The sequence below is a fragment of the Eriocheir sinensis genome, chromosome 8 (genome assembly GCF_024679095.1).
Source record: "Eriocheir sinensis breed Jianghai 21 chromosome 8, ASM2467909v1, whole genome shotgun sequence".
NCBI classification, from domain to species: domain Eukaryota; kingdom Metazoa; phylum Arthropoda; class Malacostraca; order Decapoda; family Varunidae; genus Eriocheir; species Eriocheir sinensis.
The window spans coordinates 11264904-11284642 of NC_066516.1; the positions used below are offsets into that span (position 1 = coordinate 11264904).

The 19739-nt window shown below is 40.8% G+C and overlaps 2 protein-coding genes and 1 long non-coding RNA gene across 3 annotated transcripts in view; 2 read left to right on the forward strand and 1 right to left on the reverse strand.

Moving 5' to 3' along the window:
* The first annotated feature begins 761 nt into the window (after nucleotides 1–761).
* Nucleotides 762–17067, forward strand: LOC126995514 (uncharacterized). The gene is made up of 3 exons (XR_007750349.1): nucleotides 762–7062; nucleotides 8666–8833; nucleotides 16843–17067. It is a non-coding gene; the product is annotated as an uncharacterized LOC126995514 (long non-coding RNA).
* Nucleotides 7138–18561, reverse strand: LOC126995513 (ras-related protein Rab-33B-like). Its single transcript, XM_050855115.1, has 6 exons — nucleotides 18284–18561; nucleotides 15198–15333; nucleotides 12902–12995; nucleotides 12577–12696; nucleotides 12163–12312; nucleotides 7138–8819 (listed from the first exon to the last, which is right to left on the reverse strand). Exons 2-6 carry the CDS (start codon nucleotides 15320–15322, stop codon nucleotides 8607–8609), a joined length of 702 nt encoding a protein of 233 aa, XP_050711072.1. The 5' UTR covers nucleotides 15323–15333; nucleotides 18284–18561; the 3' UTR covers nucleotides 7138–8606.
* Nucleotides 18562–19096: 535 nt separating this feature from the next.
* Nucleotides 19097–19739, forward strand: part of LOC126995510 (N-alpha-acetyltransferase 15, NatA auxiliary subunit-like) — an 89626-nt gene continuing 88983 nt past the window's right edge. The window contains exon 1 of the mRNA XM_050855111.1: nucleotides 19097–19288. Within this exon, the coding sequence (XP_050711068.1) occupies nucleotides 19229–19288 (60 nt within the window). The 5' untranslated portion in view covers nucleotides 19097–19228. The remainder of the gene's footprint in view (nucleotides 19289–19739) is intronic.

Here is a 19739-nt window from a genome sequence, read left to right on the forward strand (position 1 = left end):
GTGATGAAAGTTGTCAGGGTAATTAATTCTTGGGAAAATAAAACTGCAGTGAGGTGAAGTCCTTACAGGTATTTGATGTGAAGGCACCATTATGTGTTTTGTGACAATCAGGTTGGCTGTGCTATGTAGTGACCTGACCCTAGCCTGTCATCATTTTGGCAACCATTCAAGTGTGTACCTTGAATATTTGTCAGAGGCTTTTTTTTGACAATGCCTGACTAAAATAAACTGTTGACATTTATTTAGTTAATTTTTAATCCTTCTGTTAACATAAAATGTTCATGACCTTGAGATCAGAGAAAAAGTGCTTTAAGTTGTTATTGTTGTTTCCTGGACAGTCTTCAGTTCAACAAATTTTGCATATTAGTATATCTAATTCCTTCCGTTTTTACCTTATTGCTCTTTTCCCAATCCCTTTAAGTGAAAAAAAAAAAATCATTTAATAGAACTGACAGATCACTTAATCAAGGAGGTTCTGAGATGTATTGTCAGCCCTTGGGGGGAGGCGGTGGCTGAACAGATAGCGAGACGGCCCCGCGTTCAGCAGGACGCGAGTTCAATCCCCGACCGGTGCCACCAAGCTGGGATTTTTCAGCCGCTGCCGAGTGGCTTAAAACTACCCACATGGTGTCCTGAAGACCACCTATCAACCCGGACTCTAGATTCTAGGATTAAAGATGAGCTCCGGGAGGGCAGCATGAGCCAATGCAAGATGGCGCCACTATAAACACTCGCCTGCGCCAGGGAAGAAGCCTTGGACCGACCATCAGGATCCACTGGGAAGAAGCCTACCGGCCCAATAGGCCAAGACGTAAAAAAAAAAAAAAAAAAAAAAAAAAAAAAAAAAAAAAAGTACCGTATTGCTTTTAAGATAACCTCCTGCTTCTATAAGTATTTTGTTAATGTGCTTTTCAGGCAACAAAATATCTTTGACAATGTTCCTAATTCCTTCTCTTGGTTATGTATTTTTTTCATTTCCAGTCAAATAACTCGGAATGGACTCTCTGAAAGTTACCCATTTTCAAAAACTTTAATTTTCTTGCACTTCAACTTAATTTCTCACATCTAGCTCCATTCAAAAAATTTCAGCTTTTATTTTCCTCATGATCTTGGCACTGTCACACCTGGTTAGTTGACAACTGACCGCATCCACTGCCATGAGTATTGACGGGATGCTTGCAGCCTATGTCCATCTTAAGAAGGCTTTTGATTCAGTGCATCATGAGACACTCTGGGATTTCTCATACCTTGGCAGTGTGGTGCAAAGCAACAACAGGACTCATCAAGAAGTCTTTCAACAGATTGGCCTGACCCGTGGTTTCACTGACTCGCTCAGTACAAGTAGTATATGTTGTAGATACTTGTACAGAAGGAAAAAGTTTTGGATCTTCAGGTTGCTTGTGTTCTGTCTTGCTCTATGGCTGAGACATGGATGCTAAACAGTGAGTTAAAGAGGCATAGTGTTTATATCTTTGGTAGTGTCTATGCAAAATCATGATATTGCTGGAATGGTAGCTGGTAATGGTGATGCTGGTAAGACACAGCTGGTCAAGGCAACAAAGAGACTTCATAGCAGGCTAAGGCAATGGCAGTTCCAGGTAAGCAAGGTAAAAAAGTGAATATCAGTTTAACTGTAGAGATGTCTCAAGTATCTCCACTTGAAAATGCTGAAGGAAAGAGGAAATACAGTAAAAGGAAGATTATTTCAGAGTTTACCCAAGTTATGAAAAAGATACAATACTAAATTATGAAAATGTTAGAGGAAATATTAACTGTAAAACAGGATATTGTTCTGGTAAATATTTTATGAAGATATAGAAAAGTAGCAACAATACAAAGCCTTCACACATGTTCAGATAGTAGTAGGAATAAAAATGAGCTACTACACAAAACTCAAATGCTTACTTTTCAATGAGAACTTTACAGAAGAAAGTATACAAATCCATGAAGAATACTAAATTAAGAACACAAAACTTTTCATTTGACAAAAAAAAAAAAAAAAAAATAAATAAATAAATAAAATAAAAAAATAAATAAATAAATAAATTAAATTAACAGTAAACTATGCACTCCCAAAAATATATATTTATCAAATGAAATAGTAATTACTATGAGAAAAAGTATGTTCACACCAGTATCAAAACAAAAATAATAAAATCCTTCTTTTGCTACAGCTAAATGCTCCTCTCTCATTATGATATGCATGTCTGACAGTTTCGTACCCATTATAATTATAAGTGATTACCATTATTTTAATTACTAAGTAAAGGGAATCCTCCTCCATGGCAGGAATTGCACAACTTCCCATATTTATTCCAATAAGTTAAGTTATTTAAAAAGTACATCTAAAAAGGTTATGGCATTGCTTACATTCATGCTTTGCATCTGGGGCTGACAATGAAAATGTAAAAAAAAAAGTCTACATGGAAAACAAATGAAAGAATGAATAAAAGATGTCAGCAAAATGTAAATGCTTGGTATTACTACATCAGCAATACCAGTGGTGTGAAATACTTCTCCAATGTCGCTGCATCTAATTATAGTAATGTTAGTTCCACAGATGGCATCGTGCCTCAATGCTGCTCGTGCCCACTGCCTTCGACCCAGTGCCACCTCTTGAACACAAATTGCTGGTACTTCAGACAATACCATTTCTATTTACTGGTGGCAACTTGTGTTCAGGAAGAGCACAGGGTAGGAAGCAGGGAGTGTGAGCAGCATAGAGGCAAGTTGGCATCTGGGGAGTGCACAGAGAAACTCTCCCTACCTATGGCTCTGGTGTGTGTGTGTCTTTACTCATTACTACCGTTATATCTGTATGATCATGATTATTGTTACTAACCTTGAGAATACTCTTATCCATGCTCCACTACATGTTGGATGAAGGTGGTAATGAGAACATAGCTTCTACAATTATAGGAGGTTGAAGTTTTAGCTGGGCCTCTTTTATGAATTGCCTCAGTGATGACCAACAACAATGCCATATGTGCATGAAAAAAAAAAAAAAAAAAAAAAAAAAAACATGGGTAAATGTGTATGGGTAAAGTTGGGAGCAAACACTATTGGGTGCATGTAGCCATGGTGATTTCTTCCATTGCATTGGCTCTTGAGCCTGTGGTGGGTAAGAACCCTTTACCCTGGGACACAAGGCCAGTGCAACATTTGGGTTACAAAAGTTTACCTTCCCCAGGTTTCCCAAAGTACTCATTTATCGAACATCCCGATAGGAAGGATGAACAACTGGGTGGGCTGCACGCCAACTGCCTTGGCCGGGCTTTGAGACCACCCTACAGATTCATAGTTAGGCACGCTAACCACTGCACCATGGAGACAAAATTGTGTATGGTTTTAAATAAATACTTTACACTTAAATATATCTAAATGACACAGTAAAGGTAGTTAACAGTGTTCAAAATATGAATGCAGTGTAAAAAGAACATGATTATGAATATTTCCTTAGGCCATCATGGATAGACTAACTGTTGGGTCTTTCAAATCATACAGTTAAGGAAGCTCAATTTGTACCAAGTAAGGCAGCAAGACTCCTGTTTGGAATAACATCAAGAACTCCAATTACTCCATAACACATTGAGCTGTACTTGATGCCAATAAGAGCTAGAATAGAATTTAAGTTGCATCATGACCATTAAAGTTTTCAAGTTTGGCAAGATTCAGCACCTTGCTGAACTGATATATCATCATCCCCCAGCTTCCCTGGTGAAACTGGAGAAATAAGAAAAGTGATTATTGTTATTTATTTTTATTACTAGCTCATGTGTGTGTGTGCGGCCGTGGCTCTATGCTTGTGTGGCAAAGGACAGGATCATGTTGAGATGTAGGCTACACTTTATATGACTATGGAGCAAAATCCCAAGTACTTTGCTTTTCATTCTTGAAAGAAAATATGAAATAAAATTAACTGAAATTTAAAATGCATGTGGGTATTAAGATCATTATATATCCATACATGAATTAAAAAGTGACTCTGGCAAAACCTATAACTGACCCCAACTGAATTATATGACCTTTTTGCTATAATGGTCTGCTGACATGTAACTGGTGACTTGAAATGTTTGGCATGTGTATATAATGCCCAGAATATGTCATATCAGGAAAAATAATATGAATCACAAAATTTTCCAAGTATGTTATGAATGTTTTTTCTGTGTAAGGAATGTATAGAGGATACTCCAGAAAATATCAAACTTCTGGGGTATCTAGTTTATTCTATTTCTAAAATATAGAGGGAAAAAAGATTCTTTGCCAAATTTTGATGAAGATACAGGTAACTCTCAATTTAAGCGAGTATTGTGTCCTTGAAGAGGTCGCGTAAATCAAAAACAATGTAAATCAAACAAGAGGTAGGTTTCTATCGAAAAATAAATATTCACTTCATTCAGTGGAGAGAGAGAGAGAGAGAGAGAGAGAGAGAGAGAGAGAGAGAGAATATCCATATCACCGAGATATCCACTCAGGCACTCAGTCTCAGCCTCACTCGTGTGAGGAAGATATGAGGGACACCATGAGCGACTGGCTAGTATTGGTACCGGTACTGAGCAGTCTGGTATCAGTACCGTACTGTATAGCTGGTACCGTTACCTGCCCACCCCTATTGTTGAGTAGCGTGGCAGCGTGGGCACTGTATTGTTGTTCAAGTGGTGTGCGGGAAGAACTGAGCTCAGCTGTGTGGCCGTGGCACCGTGTGAGTCCAGTTGCGTGAGACATCTGGTGGCCACTCCATAAAATATCGCGTATAAATGAAAAAGCGTGTAAATTAAACATTTACTTGGATTTTGGACACGGCGTTATTTAAAAAACTCGTAATCCAAACTCGTGTAAATCGAGAGTTACCTGTACCTTGGTTACCACTCATAGAGGACTATTATAGTCTGCTATCAATATCCATATACAGTACTGTCTCCAGGATTGCGAGTTTCAAGTTTGTGATTCACCGAGTTTGCGATAAGGACCCCAAAAATTTGATTTTTATTGAAAACTGAAATTGCGATATGACCCGAAAGGAAAAGGAAAAGGCTGCTAAAACCGTTTTTTTTCACACCTTGTTGTGGTCCTTGATTCCCATTCTTGCTCTTACCCACCCCCTGGGCCTTTCCATTGGCCGCGGGAAGCATGGTGAGTGGGATCCAGGCAACCAGGCGCATGTGTGCGAGCTTCCCCGACCACGCGCTGGGCCTGAGCAGCTGACGGGCGGCTGATGATGGTGATGGAGATGATGAGTGGCGGTGGCGCTGTCCCCACATTGGCGCCACCCAAACGGCACCTTCATCGGGGCCCGTGCATGTGTGGCTGTGCTCATCGTGGGCCCAGGCTCCTCAATCTGCCAATTCCCACCTTCCACATGTTGCGCGGGACCTCTTTCTTTTCTTCCATCTCTTCCTTTTCAAAATGAAGAGATGGAAGAAAAGAAAGGGGTCCTGCACAACATGTGGAAAACAAGAACTGGCAAATTGAGAAGCCCAAACCCACAACAAACACTGACCGGTATCACTCACTAGTGTGGTTGCGAAGATATGTGAGAGGCTAGTTCAAAACAAGTGGTCGGATTGTTTAGAAAGGAAGGGAATTATCTCGGATGGCCAGTTTGGATTCAGGAGAGGGAGATCGTGTGTCACCAACTTGTTATCAAGGGTGACAGATTTAATACAGGAGCGAGAAGGCTAGGGGATGGAGTGTACCTGGATTTGAAAAAGGCATTCGACAAAGTACCGCACAGAAGACTAATTTTGAAAATTAAAAATAGGGGTGAAGTGGGTGATGGACTGATTAAGTGGCTGGGGGACTTCCTAACTAACAGGGAAATGAGGACAATAATCAAGGACAAGGTTTCTAACTGGTGCCCAGTGAGGAGTGGGGTCCCACAAGGTTCAGTGCTGGCACCAATAATGTTTGCTGTTTATATAAATGATATGGTGGACGGAGTGACCAGCTATGTGAGTTTGTTTACAGATGATGCAAAGCTAATGAGACGAGTCAATGATGTGAAAGACTGTGAGGCATTGCAGAGGGACCTGGACAAAATATGGGAGTGGAGTGGTACATGGCAGATGGAATTCAACCTTGGGAAATGTAAAAAAATATAGTTTGGTAGGAGTGGTAGAAGATAGGAATATGATTATAAGATGGGAAGTGAGATAATATGCAGAGGAATGGAAGAAAAAGATTTGGGAGTGACTCTCAGAGAACATGTCACTGGACAAACACATCAACAGGATAACGGGATACACTATGAATTTGTTGAAGAACATAAGGATGGCATTTGTGTATTTGGACGAAGAGATGATGAAGAAAATAATAGTTACAATGATAAGGCCAAGGTTGGAGTATGCAGCAGCGGTCTGGTCTCCTCATGAAAAGAAGAACATAAGAAAGCTGGAAAGAGTACAGAGAGTGGCAACTAAGATGGTGCTGGAACTTAGGGATCGGACTTATGAGGAGAGACTCAATAGTATGGGGCTCACAACCCTGGAGAAAAGAAGAGACATCGGAGACCTGATAGTGGTGTACAGGATGGCGAGTGGGGTGGAGAATCTGGACAGAGAGGACCTGTGTGTGTGGAGCAAGAGAGAAACGAGTGGACATGGAAAGAAGTTGAGGGTGACCATGTGTAGGCGAGATGTGAAAAAGTTTAGCTTCCCAAACAGAAGTATTGAGCTGTGGAATGGACTGGAGGAGGTGGTGGTTTGTGCAAGAAACATTCATGATTTTAAGGAAAAGTTGGGTAAGAGAGGATATGGAGATGGGGCAGCGCAAGCGTAGCTCTTTTCCCATATGTCACAACTAGGTAAAATACAAGGGCCCCGACAAAAACACCGTTTAGGCGGCGCCGATGCAAAGGCCACGCCGCCGACACTCATCACCACCATCAACATCATCAGCCGCCTGCCAGCTGCTCGGGCCCAGTGCGCGGCCGGGGCAGTCCGCACACATCTGGGTGGCCAAGTGCAAGATGTTGACGGTTTTCAATTTTCCCCATAAGAATAAGGGTTCAAAGTTTGCAACCCACAATGTCGACTTATTTATTGCAAGCTTGGAGACAGTACTGTATATAATAGCTCTTTTATGTTATTAATTTTTACATAAGAAAACAAGCACTTGAAAAGGTGTCTTTAAAGCTCCTCAAAATTTCTCTTTATTAACTTAGGCAACACTTGCAGTCTATGCTCAAAATTCCACTCTGTAAAATTCCATCTCTCCTCCTTTCTAAAATGGAGTACATCTTGACTCACTCTTCCATTCACTGAAAAATCTGTTATAAAATTTCAGTGTTCACCACCATCTTTGGCTTTCATCCTTTTCTCACTGTCCAGCCCAGTGAACAAACCTACAACACTGCTCCCCTTTATTATCTAGAGCAGTTGGTTCAGCACCCTGCACACATCCCTGACTGCTTTAGATACACCCCCAATACACTAGACCTCTTCCTATCTTCTAACCCTTCAGCTCATTGTTAAACTATACTCTCCATTGGGCTCCTTGATCACAACTCCATTTCTAAATTCTGTCCTAATGCTCCTATACAATCTGTGAACCCACTGAGGAAGCAGTGCTTCTGCAACATGCTTCTGCTTGGTGGGAAGACATGAGGATGTACTTTCCAGATTCCCATAGAATGATTACCGCTTCCCCTGTGTGTGGTGGTATCAGCTCCTCCATCTCTTTTGACTTCTGCCCTCCTAAGACTTTCGACTAATCTAATTGTTATTAATGCTGCTTCCCCAATCCCTCCACCTTCTCTTACTGAGAACTATACAAGGAAGTATGCCTGATATAATCTCTGTATCACATCATCACTAAATGACTAGACTGATAAGTTGCTGACATTCCAACTCTATTTCCATGGATATATCTAATATATATGCTCTAATACGTATATATGGCATGTTTTCTGTTGTAAAAGCATGTGAAGAAATTCCATTATTTAAAGTAAGAAGCATTAAAGTGATTATTTTATATAGCTGAAGATCTGACTCCTTTTCTTCTAGAAAATATGTTGAAACTGCAAGACTTTTACTGTAAGATGGAAGTGAGTTGGTGAGCAACAATAAAATAGCCAGAAAACTTTGTTTACCTGAACTGGAAAATAACAGAATTGTTCTTCATCTATCAGTCTGAGGGTACTTCTTCCTTCCAGTTATTCCTTAACAGTTTTTCAGGAGCTTTCCCCTTTAAACTTCTATATATCAGAGAAGCAATTCTCCTGCATCTATCAAGGGAATTATTTGCCCTTATAAGACAGTGCCCTTGGAGTTAGTACTAAGAACATTGAATTAACTTATAGACTGAAAATTATTAAAGTATTCATGTACAACATATTCATGTGATTCATGGTTAGTAAGATTTTTTTTGTCTACTCATAAGTTGACATACCTCCATTTATAAATTATTGTCCAAGACAATGGAAAACTTGTGAATCCTAAAGCTTGTGAGTGTGTAATTATTCCACTAGTTATTACTAAGAAACATGGTTACAAACACACAATGGAAGAGGATTCCCTGTATTCAAGTACATTTCACACTTCTTGCATTCATACCCAACTATTCAAATCCAAAATAAATATCAATCTAGGTTAATATATAAAAATGCATTAACAGTAACATGAATCAGTACTGTTCACTTCTATTCCATTTCTTTCTCTACCAACAGACTCAACCTGTGCCCGGTGGATGTGCTCAGCAGGGAACTGAGATGGACTGATGGGCATCATGGGTTTGGCAGCCTTGAGCTTGTGGGCCAGAGTGAGGAATATGGCCTCCACGTGGTCACAGTCGCTGTCATCCTTGGCAGAAGTTTCAAAGTGCTGAAAATACATAGGTAATGACAGTAGGTACATAAAAGTAATTTCTATAATGCTGAAACATGAAAAAAAGCAAAAGAAAATAAATACTAAATAAAACACTGCAATGTACTTACAACACACACAGCAAGAAATACCAAACATACCACACTAGCACTGATGCATGCAAGCACTCATACTTTCCACACATCATACGTGACTGGAACAAGCTTCCTTAACATATTTTAGATTGTAGTACAGTAGATGCATTCATAAATTAATTAACTTGACCGACGTGACATCAAACAAGTTGACGCTATTATTTTAGATTTTGCCAAAGCCTTAGACAAAGTCCCGCACAAAAGACTGACATTAAAATTGAAATACTACAGTATTTCAGGACCTGTTCTACACTGGATCACTGCATTTCTTACTGACCGGACTCAACGTGTTCTTATTGACGGATCTTCATCTGACACTGTCCCTGTTTAGGTGTCCCACAAGGCACCATTCTAGGCCCCCTTCTTTTCCTCCTGTACATTAACGATCTTCCACTCTCAACGCCTAACTCTTCCACTTGACTATTTGCTGACGATAGTTTGCTGTTTAGAGCAGTAAAGACTACTGACGACTGCAGACTGCTACAAAAAGACTTGGACGCCCTCCAGCGGTGGGAGCGCACCTGGCAGATACATTTCCGCCCTGACAAGTGCAAACTATTAAGATTCACCAGAGCTCACAATCCCATCCATCACACTTACACTCTCCATAATTCAGAACTAGAATCAGTTCACACACACAAGTATCTTGGTGTCCACCTCTCCACTAACTTAAAATTCAACACTCACATAGACCACATCAGTGCCACAGCCAACCGAACACTGGGGTTCCTGAGGAGGAATTTACATAACTGCACACGTGACATAAATCACATAGCTTATGACACACTTGTGAGACCAACACTTGAATACTGCTCCTCGGTGTGGGATCCTTACACACACAGAAACATTGATAGGCTAGAACAAATCAACACCAAGGCGGCTAGGTTCATTACACACAATTACACTCAGACGCCTGGCATCACAACACAGATCAAACAACAGATGAACATGGAACCTCTTCACATACACAGACAAGCGCACAGACTTACACTTATGTACAAGATCACAAACACTCACAGTGACATTGACCCACAAACATACCTACACAATGCACAGTCAACATACTCGTAACACACACATCCATGAATACCAAATATATCACACTAACACTGACGCATACAAGCACTCATACTTTCCACGCACCATACGAGACTGGAACAGCCTCCTTCACCAGATTTTAGACTGCAGTACAATAGACTCATTCAGAAAACAAATACACACTCACTTGTCACCACAACACACCAACACTAACAATTATACCTGATTCACTTCCCTCCCCTGCACACTCGGCTCCCTCGTCCCCCCAACAGCCAACACAAATATGCGTGTTATCCACCTGTATGGGTGCCCTGTGCATCGTAAATCCAGATCCAGATCCAGATAAAACAAATACACGCTAACTTTGCAACAATAGACCCTGATACTAACAATTATGTATTTTTACTCTTGACAAATGAAGATTAAGAGTATGACTACAGTGCCCTCCCAAGTTTCGCAATCCTCGGGTTTCGTGCTCAATCCTAAAAGCTGCTTTGACATGTAACATGATGAAGTACGTGTCACGTCTACCTACTGTCGGAGTCACATGCGATTCCTTTAGGCGGTGTCACAGTGGCCGTTTTCCTCCAAACATTGGGACTACTGGCTACTGCGGCTGCCTGTGCGCCCAACCGGGAGCGAGTTGTCGGTTGTCCGTATGGATGGAAAATGGTTGGGGGTACGAGCAACCGCGCGGCTGTATGTAAACAAACAGACGACGGCAGTGGCCGAGGAGTGAGGAGCAGTGGAAAATGGCCAACCAGGAAACTTGTAAAGTAGACTGGCAGAGCTGCTTTCTTTACTATTTAATTGATAAGGGCGACTGCTTCGTTTACGTTATGAATACGGACAACCAACCTTGGCTGTGTGTGATGCACACCCGGAAAAGCTGGAGTTGCTGATCGCTCCTATCGCCAATGCGGTTGGAGGAGGAAGGCCCAGTGTAACACCAGCAGCTTAAAGGCGCGGTCACACAAGCTAGTTTCTTGGGAATTTTCCACTAAAATTATCTCCCGACAATTTTCTGTCTCAAATTTATCCTCAAGTTTGGTCACACAAAGAACTGTTGAATTCTGGGATATATCAGCTGAAAAGTAAAACAATGGATCCAGACGTTGCAGAGTTTGCTATGTAGTGTTTGCTGAAGAAAAAGAAAAAAAGAAAAGAAAGCATTTGTTGGTTCGTGAGAGGTTAGCTCAGAGACAACGGGAGTGTGTGTTACAGCTTGCTACTGTTAAATGCTACAATAACTTAGCAGTGAGGACCCAAACGTGATGAGGCAGTGGCTATGCTTGGACAAGACTCAAATCCAAGACCTGCTTATCTAGCTTCGTGGAACTCATTGTGGTACTGGAATAAACACACGAATAGCTACTGAACCGATCAGCTGATATGCTCTTCTTCTTCTTGTGACCACAACTTACCGACCTCACGAGAAAATAACCGACATGCTGGTGACTGAGTTTCTGAGTAAAATTTCGATGAGTTTCCTGTGAAATGCAGCCGACTTTGAATCTCTGTACAAGATTCCCGAGAAACTAGCGGTTGGGTGACCGTGTTCACACGTGCTGGGGTGAGATTCACAGAGATGCGCGTTAATGGTCTGCGGTAAAAGCCATGAACTAATGATTTAACTATCAACGTTGACTTCAGATTCACAAAGCTTTTGTTTCTTCATAATTAGAGGCCGCTGATTGGATGAGCGCCATCGGTGATGTAATCAGACTTGGCGAATCATAAGCGTGCTTTCAGAATTGTCAGCCAATCGTCAGGCAGCCAGCTGCCTTCAGCTGTGGCTTCAAAACGACCTGTTCTCTCTTCACATTTTCTTCCTTTTTACACAGTACGTATTTTGAGATAACAAGGGAGTAAAGTGGGAAAAAGTCCGCTTCTCCATGGGCTGGAACAAATAAGGCGCTTTTTCAGAGTTTTCAATACCCTGAGTTTTGCGATCCATGAGTTTAGCGCTATACCCTCAGAATGAAGCAAACGTGAAACTCGGGAGGGTACTGTATATTCCAACTGCCAGTGAAAATGGATGTAGCCCTAAGCCCCCTCTTCAACTAATCTTGTTAAATGGTCACATGGTATTTTTGCCCCCCTCTCCTGTCTTTGTGGAAAACTGTCACTAATGATGACAATGATGCTGATTTGTTTGGAATACTTACCGGCATACAATGGTGGTCAGCGAACCTCTGAGCCACGTTGGTCGGGACAGCCAGTTCTTCCTTACAGTCACATTTATTTCCTACAAGAATTCTTGGAATGTTGTAGCTTAAGCTGTGCTGGTTGCATTCTTCTATCCAAGAAGGCAGAGACTGGTGTGAAAAATTATGAATTTTTAAAAATACATTTTGGGAGAAATGGCAACTTTTCTGTTATCAAACAAACAAAAAAAAAAAAAAACCACATCCCTACAAATAATAATATTTTATATTAATCACACTGTATATATTGTCAAATGCAATTTTGTGAAAATAAGACTGGGAAATGCAAGTGAGCACAGCAAGTTACTGGGATTCTAGTTAAAGTTTGGATGTCTATCAACAAGAATAGTTAAAATTCATAAATAATGATTGTACCTCAAAGGTGGAGATCCTGGTGACATCATACACAAACACGACTGCATTAACATTTCTGTAGTAGTGTTGTACCATTGACTTTCTGAACCTCTCCTGACCAGCAGTGTCCCACAACTGCAGCTAAATAAAGGAAACATTACTTATGACGATATAACATTAGATTCTGACAAAACATTCAATAAAAAATACAAGAAATATAAAACATATTCATGTGATTTTAATGTAAACAAAATAGGATCTCCAATCTCTGATCAAATTGCCCAAATAAATAGGTCTATTTCAATGTATAATTTAATCTTTTTCAGATTTAAATTCAAATATTTACCATGATTTCTTCTTGGTCAATCTTTAGCTTCCTTTCTCTAAAATCCACCCCAATTGTGGCTTCTGTTCTCTCCGGAAAATGACCTCCACAAAACCTATGAAAAAAATAACAAAGATTAAACAGAATTCAAAAAACAATTTTGATATCAGGAGAGTACACATGCAATTAGGAATATGAAAGCATGTCATAATCATCATTACTATTATCAATTTTGGATCTGGATCAATAATGCGCAGGGCACCTATCAGGTGCATAACACGCATATTTGTGTTGGCTGTTGGGGGGACGAGGGAGCCGAGTGTGCAGGGGAGGGAAGTGAATCAGGTGTAATTGTTAGTGTTGGTGTGTTGTGGTGACAAGTGAGTGTGTATTTGTTTTCTGAATGAGTCTATTGTACCACAGTCTAAAATCTGATGAGGGAGGCTGTTTCAGTCACGTATGGTGCGTGGAAAGTATGTGTTAGTGTGATATGTTTGGTATTTATGGATGTGTGTGTTACGAGTATGTTGACTGTTTGCGTTGTGTAAGCATGTATGTGGGTCAATGTCAATGTGAGTGTTTGTGATCTTTTACATAAGTGTAAGTCTGTGCGCTTGTCTGTGTATGTGAAGAGGTTCCATGTTCATCTGTTGTTTGATCTGTGTTGTGATGCCAGGCATCTGAGTGTAATTGTGTGTAATGAACCTAGCCGCCTTGGTGTTGATTTGTTCTAGCCTATCAATGTTTCTGTGTGTGTAAGGATCCCACACCGAGGAGCAGTATTCAAGTGTTGGTCTCACAAGTGTGTCATAAGCTATGTGTTTAATGTCAGGTGTGCAGTTATGTAAATTCCTCCTCAGGAACCCCAGTGTTCGGTTGGCTGTGGCACTGATTTCAAGTTAGTTGAGAGATGGATACCAAGGTACTTGTGTGTGTGGACTGATTTTAGTTCTGAATTATGGAGAGTGTAAATGTAATGGATGGGATTGTGAGCTCTGGTGAATCGTAATAGTTTGCACTTGTCAGGGCGGAAATGCATCTGCCAGGTGCGCTCCCACCGCTGGAGGGTGTCCAAGTCTTTATGTAGCAGTCTGCAGTCGTCAGTAGTCTTTATTGCTCTAAACAGCAAACTATCGTCGGCAAATAGTCTTGTGGAAGAGTTAGGCGTTGAGAGTGGAAGATCGTTAATGTACAGGAAGAATAGAAGGGGCCCTAGAATGGTGCATTGTGGGATACCTGAAGAAACAGGGACAGTGTCAGATGAAGATTCGTCAAGAAGAACATGTACAGTGTAGAATAGGTCCTGAAATACCGTAGTATTTCAATTTTAATGTCAGTCTTTTGTGCGGGACTTTGTCGAAGGCTTTGGCAAAGTCTAAAGCAATAGTATCAACTTGTTTGATGTCACGTTGGTCAAGTAGTCTCGTAATGTCGTGAAATGTAGTAATGAGTTGCGATTCACATGAGCGTTTAGGTTGAAAGCTGTGTTGTGAGTCAGTAAGGATGTTGTTTGTGTCAAGGTGATTCATTATGTTTTTGTGTATTACGTGTTTGAAAATTTTACACGGAATCGATGTTAGTGACGTTCCGCTAATCTTATGTTTTTGGCAAGTGTCTTTTGGTGGTTTTTGTAAGCGGTCCAATTATCTGTTGTGTTGTATGTCTGTGCACATCTGTAGAGTCTTTGTTTCTTGCGATGTTGTCTGCACAAGTCCCTGGAAATCCAGGGAAGTGTGTACCTACTAGAAAGTGTTTTTTTGTGGTATGTGTCTGTTCACTGAGCCATGTATGGTGTGTTTCTGGTTGTTCCAGTTGGTGGAATGAAGTCTTGTGTGTGGGTCTGTCACAAAAAAGTCAGTGCTGAAAGCAGTTAGGTCTTGTTTGATCATGTCTAAGTCAGCTCTCGAATAAAGGAATATCTGTCTGGGTCTCTGTTTATGTCTAATCGGTCAGAGGTCAGTGTCAATGATATGTCATGGTCACTAAGTCCTGGAACAACCTGAGTGTTTGTTATGTTATTCTATTCTGTTATCTGTATGCAACAGAATGGCAAATCAAATGGCTTAAACACAGAAGATAAGAACAGGAGGAATAAGCACTTAAGTCAGAGAAGTAAGGATTGCCTTGTGAAATGGGCTCAATCATGCTGTTTAGATTCCTACCATGAGTGAATACAGCGTCATTATATACATAGTGATGTCTTGCAGATCATCAGGGTCTGCAGGAAACAGTAGCTTTAAGTGGTGAATAAACCCTATGTTGTCAATTATTCTCCATCACCATCCTTTCCTGGACAATCATAATAAATAAAGATTACCTGAATGTTAAGCATGTCTTGCCAACACTGCTGTCACCAATCACAATTATTTTGAAAGTTTTTTGTCTTCTGTCCCTCAGAAGTGCACTGCTCTGGGCAAATGTCTGAGAGCTGCTGCCATTCATCTTGATGAAACCTGTTGATAGAATTTTTCAATATAAATAGGCATGTGTCGCACCGCCAATTTTCCGCGACTTTTGCTGTGACTTTGAACAGGAACAGAGATGACTTTTTTTGAAAGAAATTGCCGTGGCTGTTTTAAGCCAGATTAAAACTGGCTTTGCCCGATTTTGCTAAAAATGTCAAATTTGAGTTGGTTACAGCCAACTTTATTTTTATCTGATTTTTAACTTTCATTTTACGATAAATTAAATTCTTCACATTATATGAGACTGACGTTACATGAAACTACCAAAACGTACCAAAAAAAAGTTTGTCACTCTGAATTTTATTATAAATTAGTAAAATTACATACACTTTTCAGGCGTGAACCAAGTTTTAAACTTGTTTTGTCTATTAAACACGTTCGAGAACGTATTATGCCTTGTGGCGTTCATTGTGTGAATTAATCTCATTTTCTCGTATTTTAATATGTGCTTATACTTTTCTTGTGGCTAAGACGAAAAATTGCTGTGAAGTGTAAGAAGTAATTAAAATCTAACAGCCTTCTACCTTTAAAATGCTTAAAATTAAACAATATAAGTAAAAATTGGACCATCGTATGTAGACTAGGCCTTGATTCTAAATTTAAAGATCATATTGATATAGCCTATTAAACTCACATTGTTTTATCTTTCTTTAAATCTATTAGGCTACCCTATGAGTTTAGAAAATCTCGATTGTTTAGTTTAGTTTATGGGGAAAACTATTTTTTGGGTTGGAAGATATCATTTTTTTTTTAAATCTCAATCTGAATCTGTCAGCCCTCGGCGGAGGTGCTGCATTATGTTGCCAGGTGCAAGAGCGCCTTGGTGGCTTTTAATCTTTAAATGTCTACCACTCTACGTGCTGGGGATTTAAACATACATTGTCACTTTTCTTTGTTTGTCTTCTTCTGCATCCTTTTTTCCGATTTTGTCCGTGATTACATGTACTTATGGTACTGTACGATAGTTTCCACATCCCCACAAGAGCCAAGACACACTGCGCTGATTTTCTAGAGAGGGAGGGCCTTGCACAAAGCCGCCCCTCACACGTGCTGTTTCTCTTTTTCTCCTTTATTACTGCTTTTCGGTGCATTTTTCTTATATCAGACACTATGGGCAAATGCAAAAGAAAGACAGTAGCTTGGAGTGAGGCTGCTAAGAAGCGGATGAAAGGCTACTGGGATAAAGTGAAGAGTGAGTGAGTGAGTGAGTGGCAACACCGAGCCCACTCGCCTCCCCCGCCAAGCTGACCGCCGCCGCATACCGAGATAAACTTTTATCAGGGAAACCGAGTGGTGGAGATGTCAGTGATGATAATGCCCTTGTGGTTATTTACTGAAAATTCTTGTAAAGTTTCTGTTCTTTTACAGATTGGAAAAACTGAGACATAGACATGGATAAGTTTGTGACAAGGAGTGGGGATAGGAGCATGAGTTTTTCTGGCGACAGTGCAGCCACTGGGTAGACTTATTCATTAAGTACAATACCCCCCTCCCCAGCTCTGCAGCTGTGGAGAGGCTATTCAGCACGGCCGGGGACGTCTTCAGGGCCAAGAGGTCCACCCTGGATGAGGTCAACTTTGAGGTGCTTGTGTTCCTTAAAGGGAACATTGACCTCCTGGAGGAGAAGATGGGCCAGGAGGACATGGAGGAGGAGGAGGATGACCTGTAGATATTAGTTTAGGCTGTGTTTTAACTAAAAAAAATAAAAAGAATAAAAATAAACGTGTTTCTCTGCCTTATAAAAGCATGTTTCTGTTATCGCGCTAAAGTTTACTTTGTAATTTAGCGGAGTCGCACCGGGAAAAAAAAGTCGCAGTCGCAAAGTCGCAAGTCGCACTGGGGGGGCCAAAAATAGAGTCGCAAAGTCACAGTCGCACCAGATCCGGCGGCAAAGTTGCAAAGTCAAAGTCGCACCTGAAAAAATTAAAGTCGCGCCCAGCTCTGCTTAATTATAACAATATTTCACGATAAAATATCTGGTTCTCATAGTATTTTCTTCTCAAGTATTGTAATTTAGATAGTGCTCCCCCCAAAAAAAAAAAAAGAAAAATCATAAGTTTATTGCAAGATGAGTAGCTACATGACCAAAACATGAACTTGATGTTTGGAGTATGGTTATTTATTTTTTGGAGTCAGGTGATGAAGCTTCCGTCCCATGTCACTGAGTCTGACTGTTGCAATGCCCTCCCATGTAAGAGGTAACCCTACACCACTGAAATATATAAGTAACCTCGTGACTTGAAACGAAAGGCTGGTATGACAGTTTCGGGCTGGAAGCAAGAGCGGAAGTAGCAAGTGGCCTGAAAAGCTATGCAGAGATCTTTCCGGTATATATTCTTTTTGCTAGATTTTAATTTTCTGCATTTATCTAAATCAATACCTGACCAAGGGGCTGTAGTGAGTGTTGACTTGCTTGCTACGTACTCAACAATGTGGAAAATGACCTTCTTCTAGACCTGGAGGGAGCTAAAATGACACTTAGCTTTGACTTAACTACCAAGCTGCTCGGTTAATCCTCTCCTCACTCATTATTGACCTCTCTTTTGGCCACTCTTCTAAACTTTTTTCTATCTTTATAGGGGCAGTGATTAGCAGACTTCTTTATTTTTTCAGTTGTTTTTTTAACGAGCTGCTTCATTTACTGTAAAAAAAAAAAATAACAATAATCAACTTCCCCAAAATGCATGTGAAAGTAAGAAACAATCACTGCCCACTGTTTTCTATACTGTGAAACAAAAACAAGCAACAAAAAAAATTAACTACCCAAAATGTGAAAATATGTAAGATCGCCAGCCACTGCTTCATTTACTCTAAAAAAATAATAATGAAAAAAAAAAAAAAAAATCAACTACCCTCCCAATATGTGAAAGCATGTAAGATCACTGGACAAGGAGTCGTTTCCTAAGAGTAACTAATCAGCATAACGGCTTCCCCTCACCTCACATGCTTGTCCTTCCTTCACGAGTGCTACAAAACGACGCCACTCCAAGGACATTGCCAAGAGGTGCTCAACTGTCACAAGTGTTTAGAGGAGCGTCATGGTCTGAAGGCCCCGCCCCTCTTCTTCTCCCTTTTCTTTTGGCCTGTGTCGCTTCGTGGGTCCTCCTCCTCTCGGTCCTCTCTTCCGCTTACTGCCACAATTGGGCTTATCAGGGCCACTCAGCTTTCCTCCTCGTCTTGTTTACATCTGTGACTCAGCGTTGCCAGCTCACTCAGGGTCGGGAGTTCAGCCTTTGTAACGGCACGCCTTAGTTTATGTCTATTCACGACGCCCATACTCGTCAGTGAATTAAAATGATTAGTGAAGATATGTTTCAGAAGAGTACAAACTTGGGGGAGGAGGCTTTCTTGGGGCTGAGGTTCTCCTCTGGGGTGCATGAAGAAGAGGAGCCGCCGGCCCTGGTCTGGCACCAGTGCGAAGTGTTGACGTTGGTCAGCTGGCATTTCAATGTTATCAATGCAACATTTTAATTAATATACCGTTGTGATTTGAATGAAATACTGAAACCTAAAGTACCCTTTAACTTTTCAATGGTTTCAAGTTTCTAAAAATATTGTAAGACCCGATAATATATGTTTTCGATGCTAAGTGAATGTCAATCTCTTTCAGTGTTTTTTAAAAGAAATACCGAGAAAAATATAAATGAATATACTTGAAGTATTTTTAATGTTTTATCGTGACGTTGAACAACATTACATATTATGGAAAATTTCTTCTTGAATGTGTTTTTCCGCCATTATTGTTTACATGACGTCACTTCCGCGACGTCACCTTCCTCCCGCCATCTTGGCCGGCACCACGCGGGGTTTGGGCAATTCACGCTTATTGTGGAGGACTGGGACGTCGTAAGGCACCGACACGCGAGCCAGCACGTAAAGAGTCATGGATCCGAAAAAGCAACAGCTCCCGCCCAAGGAGAACGCCCTCTTTAAGCGGATCCTGGTGAGTTCCGCCACGCATGGCTCCGTGCGGGGGTTCGTCTGCACAAAAACAAACCCCACACACGGCCCAAAACCCCGCCAGGCGCCGCGGCGATACACTACACGACTGATATGACCCGAGAAACAGAAGCCCCGATGTCTGAAAGGGCCGTTGAGTCCACTGGAACGCGACACACGGAGGAAATAAAGACCAGAATCGAGGGTTTTTCAATGGTTTTTGGGTTTGATTTTTGGCCGTGACACAAACAGGCGACTCGCGTAAGGCTTCCCCTAAGCGATTTTCCGGGGATATAAACCTTACCGTCACCTATTATACTGACTGAGACAATAACGGTGCTGTGTGTAGCGTATCACTCATATTAAATCGCATATGGATAATCTTAACCTAACAACCTAACTTAATTTTATCTCCAGTTCCATCCATTTTTTTTTTTAACTTTTCCTCCTTACTT

Bases quoted from the DNA above. Each gene is read 5' to 3' on its own strand.
- LOC126995513 (XM_050855115.1), bottom strand. From the start codon at position 15,322: ATGAATGGCAGCAGCTCTCAGACATTTGCCCAGAGCAGTGCACTTCTG. The intron at 12,996-15,197 runs GTAATCTTTATT...TTTTTTTCATAG, and splicing joins AAGACATGCTTAACATTCAG to GTTTTGTGGAGGTCATTTTC. The intron at 8,820-12,162 runs GTAAGTATTCCA...ATGTATTTTCAG, and splicing joins CTGACCACCATTGTATGCCG to CACTTTGAAACTTCTGCCAA.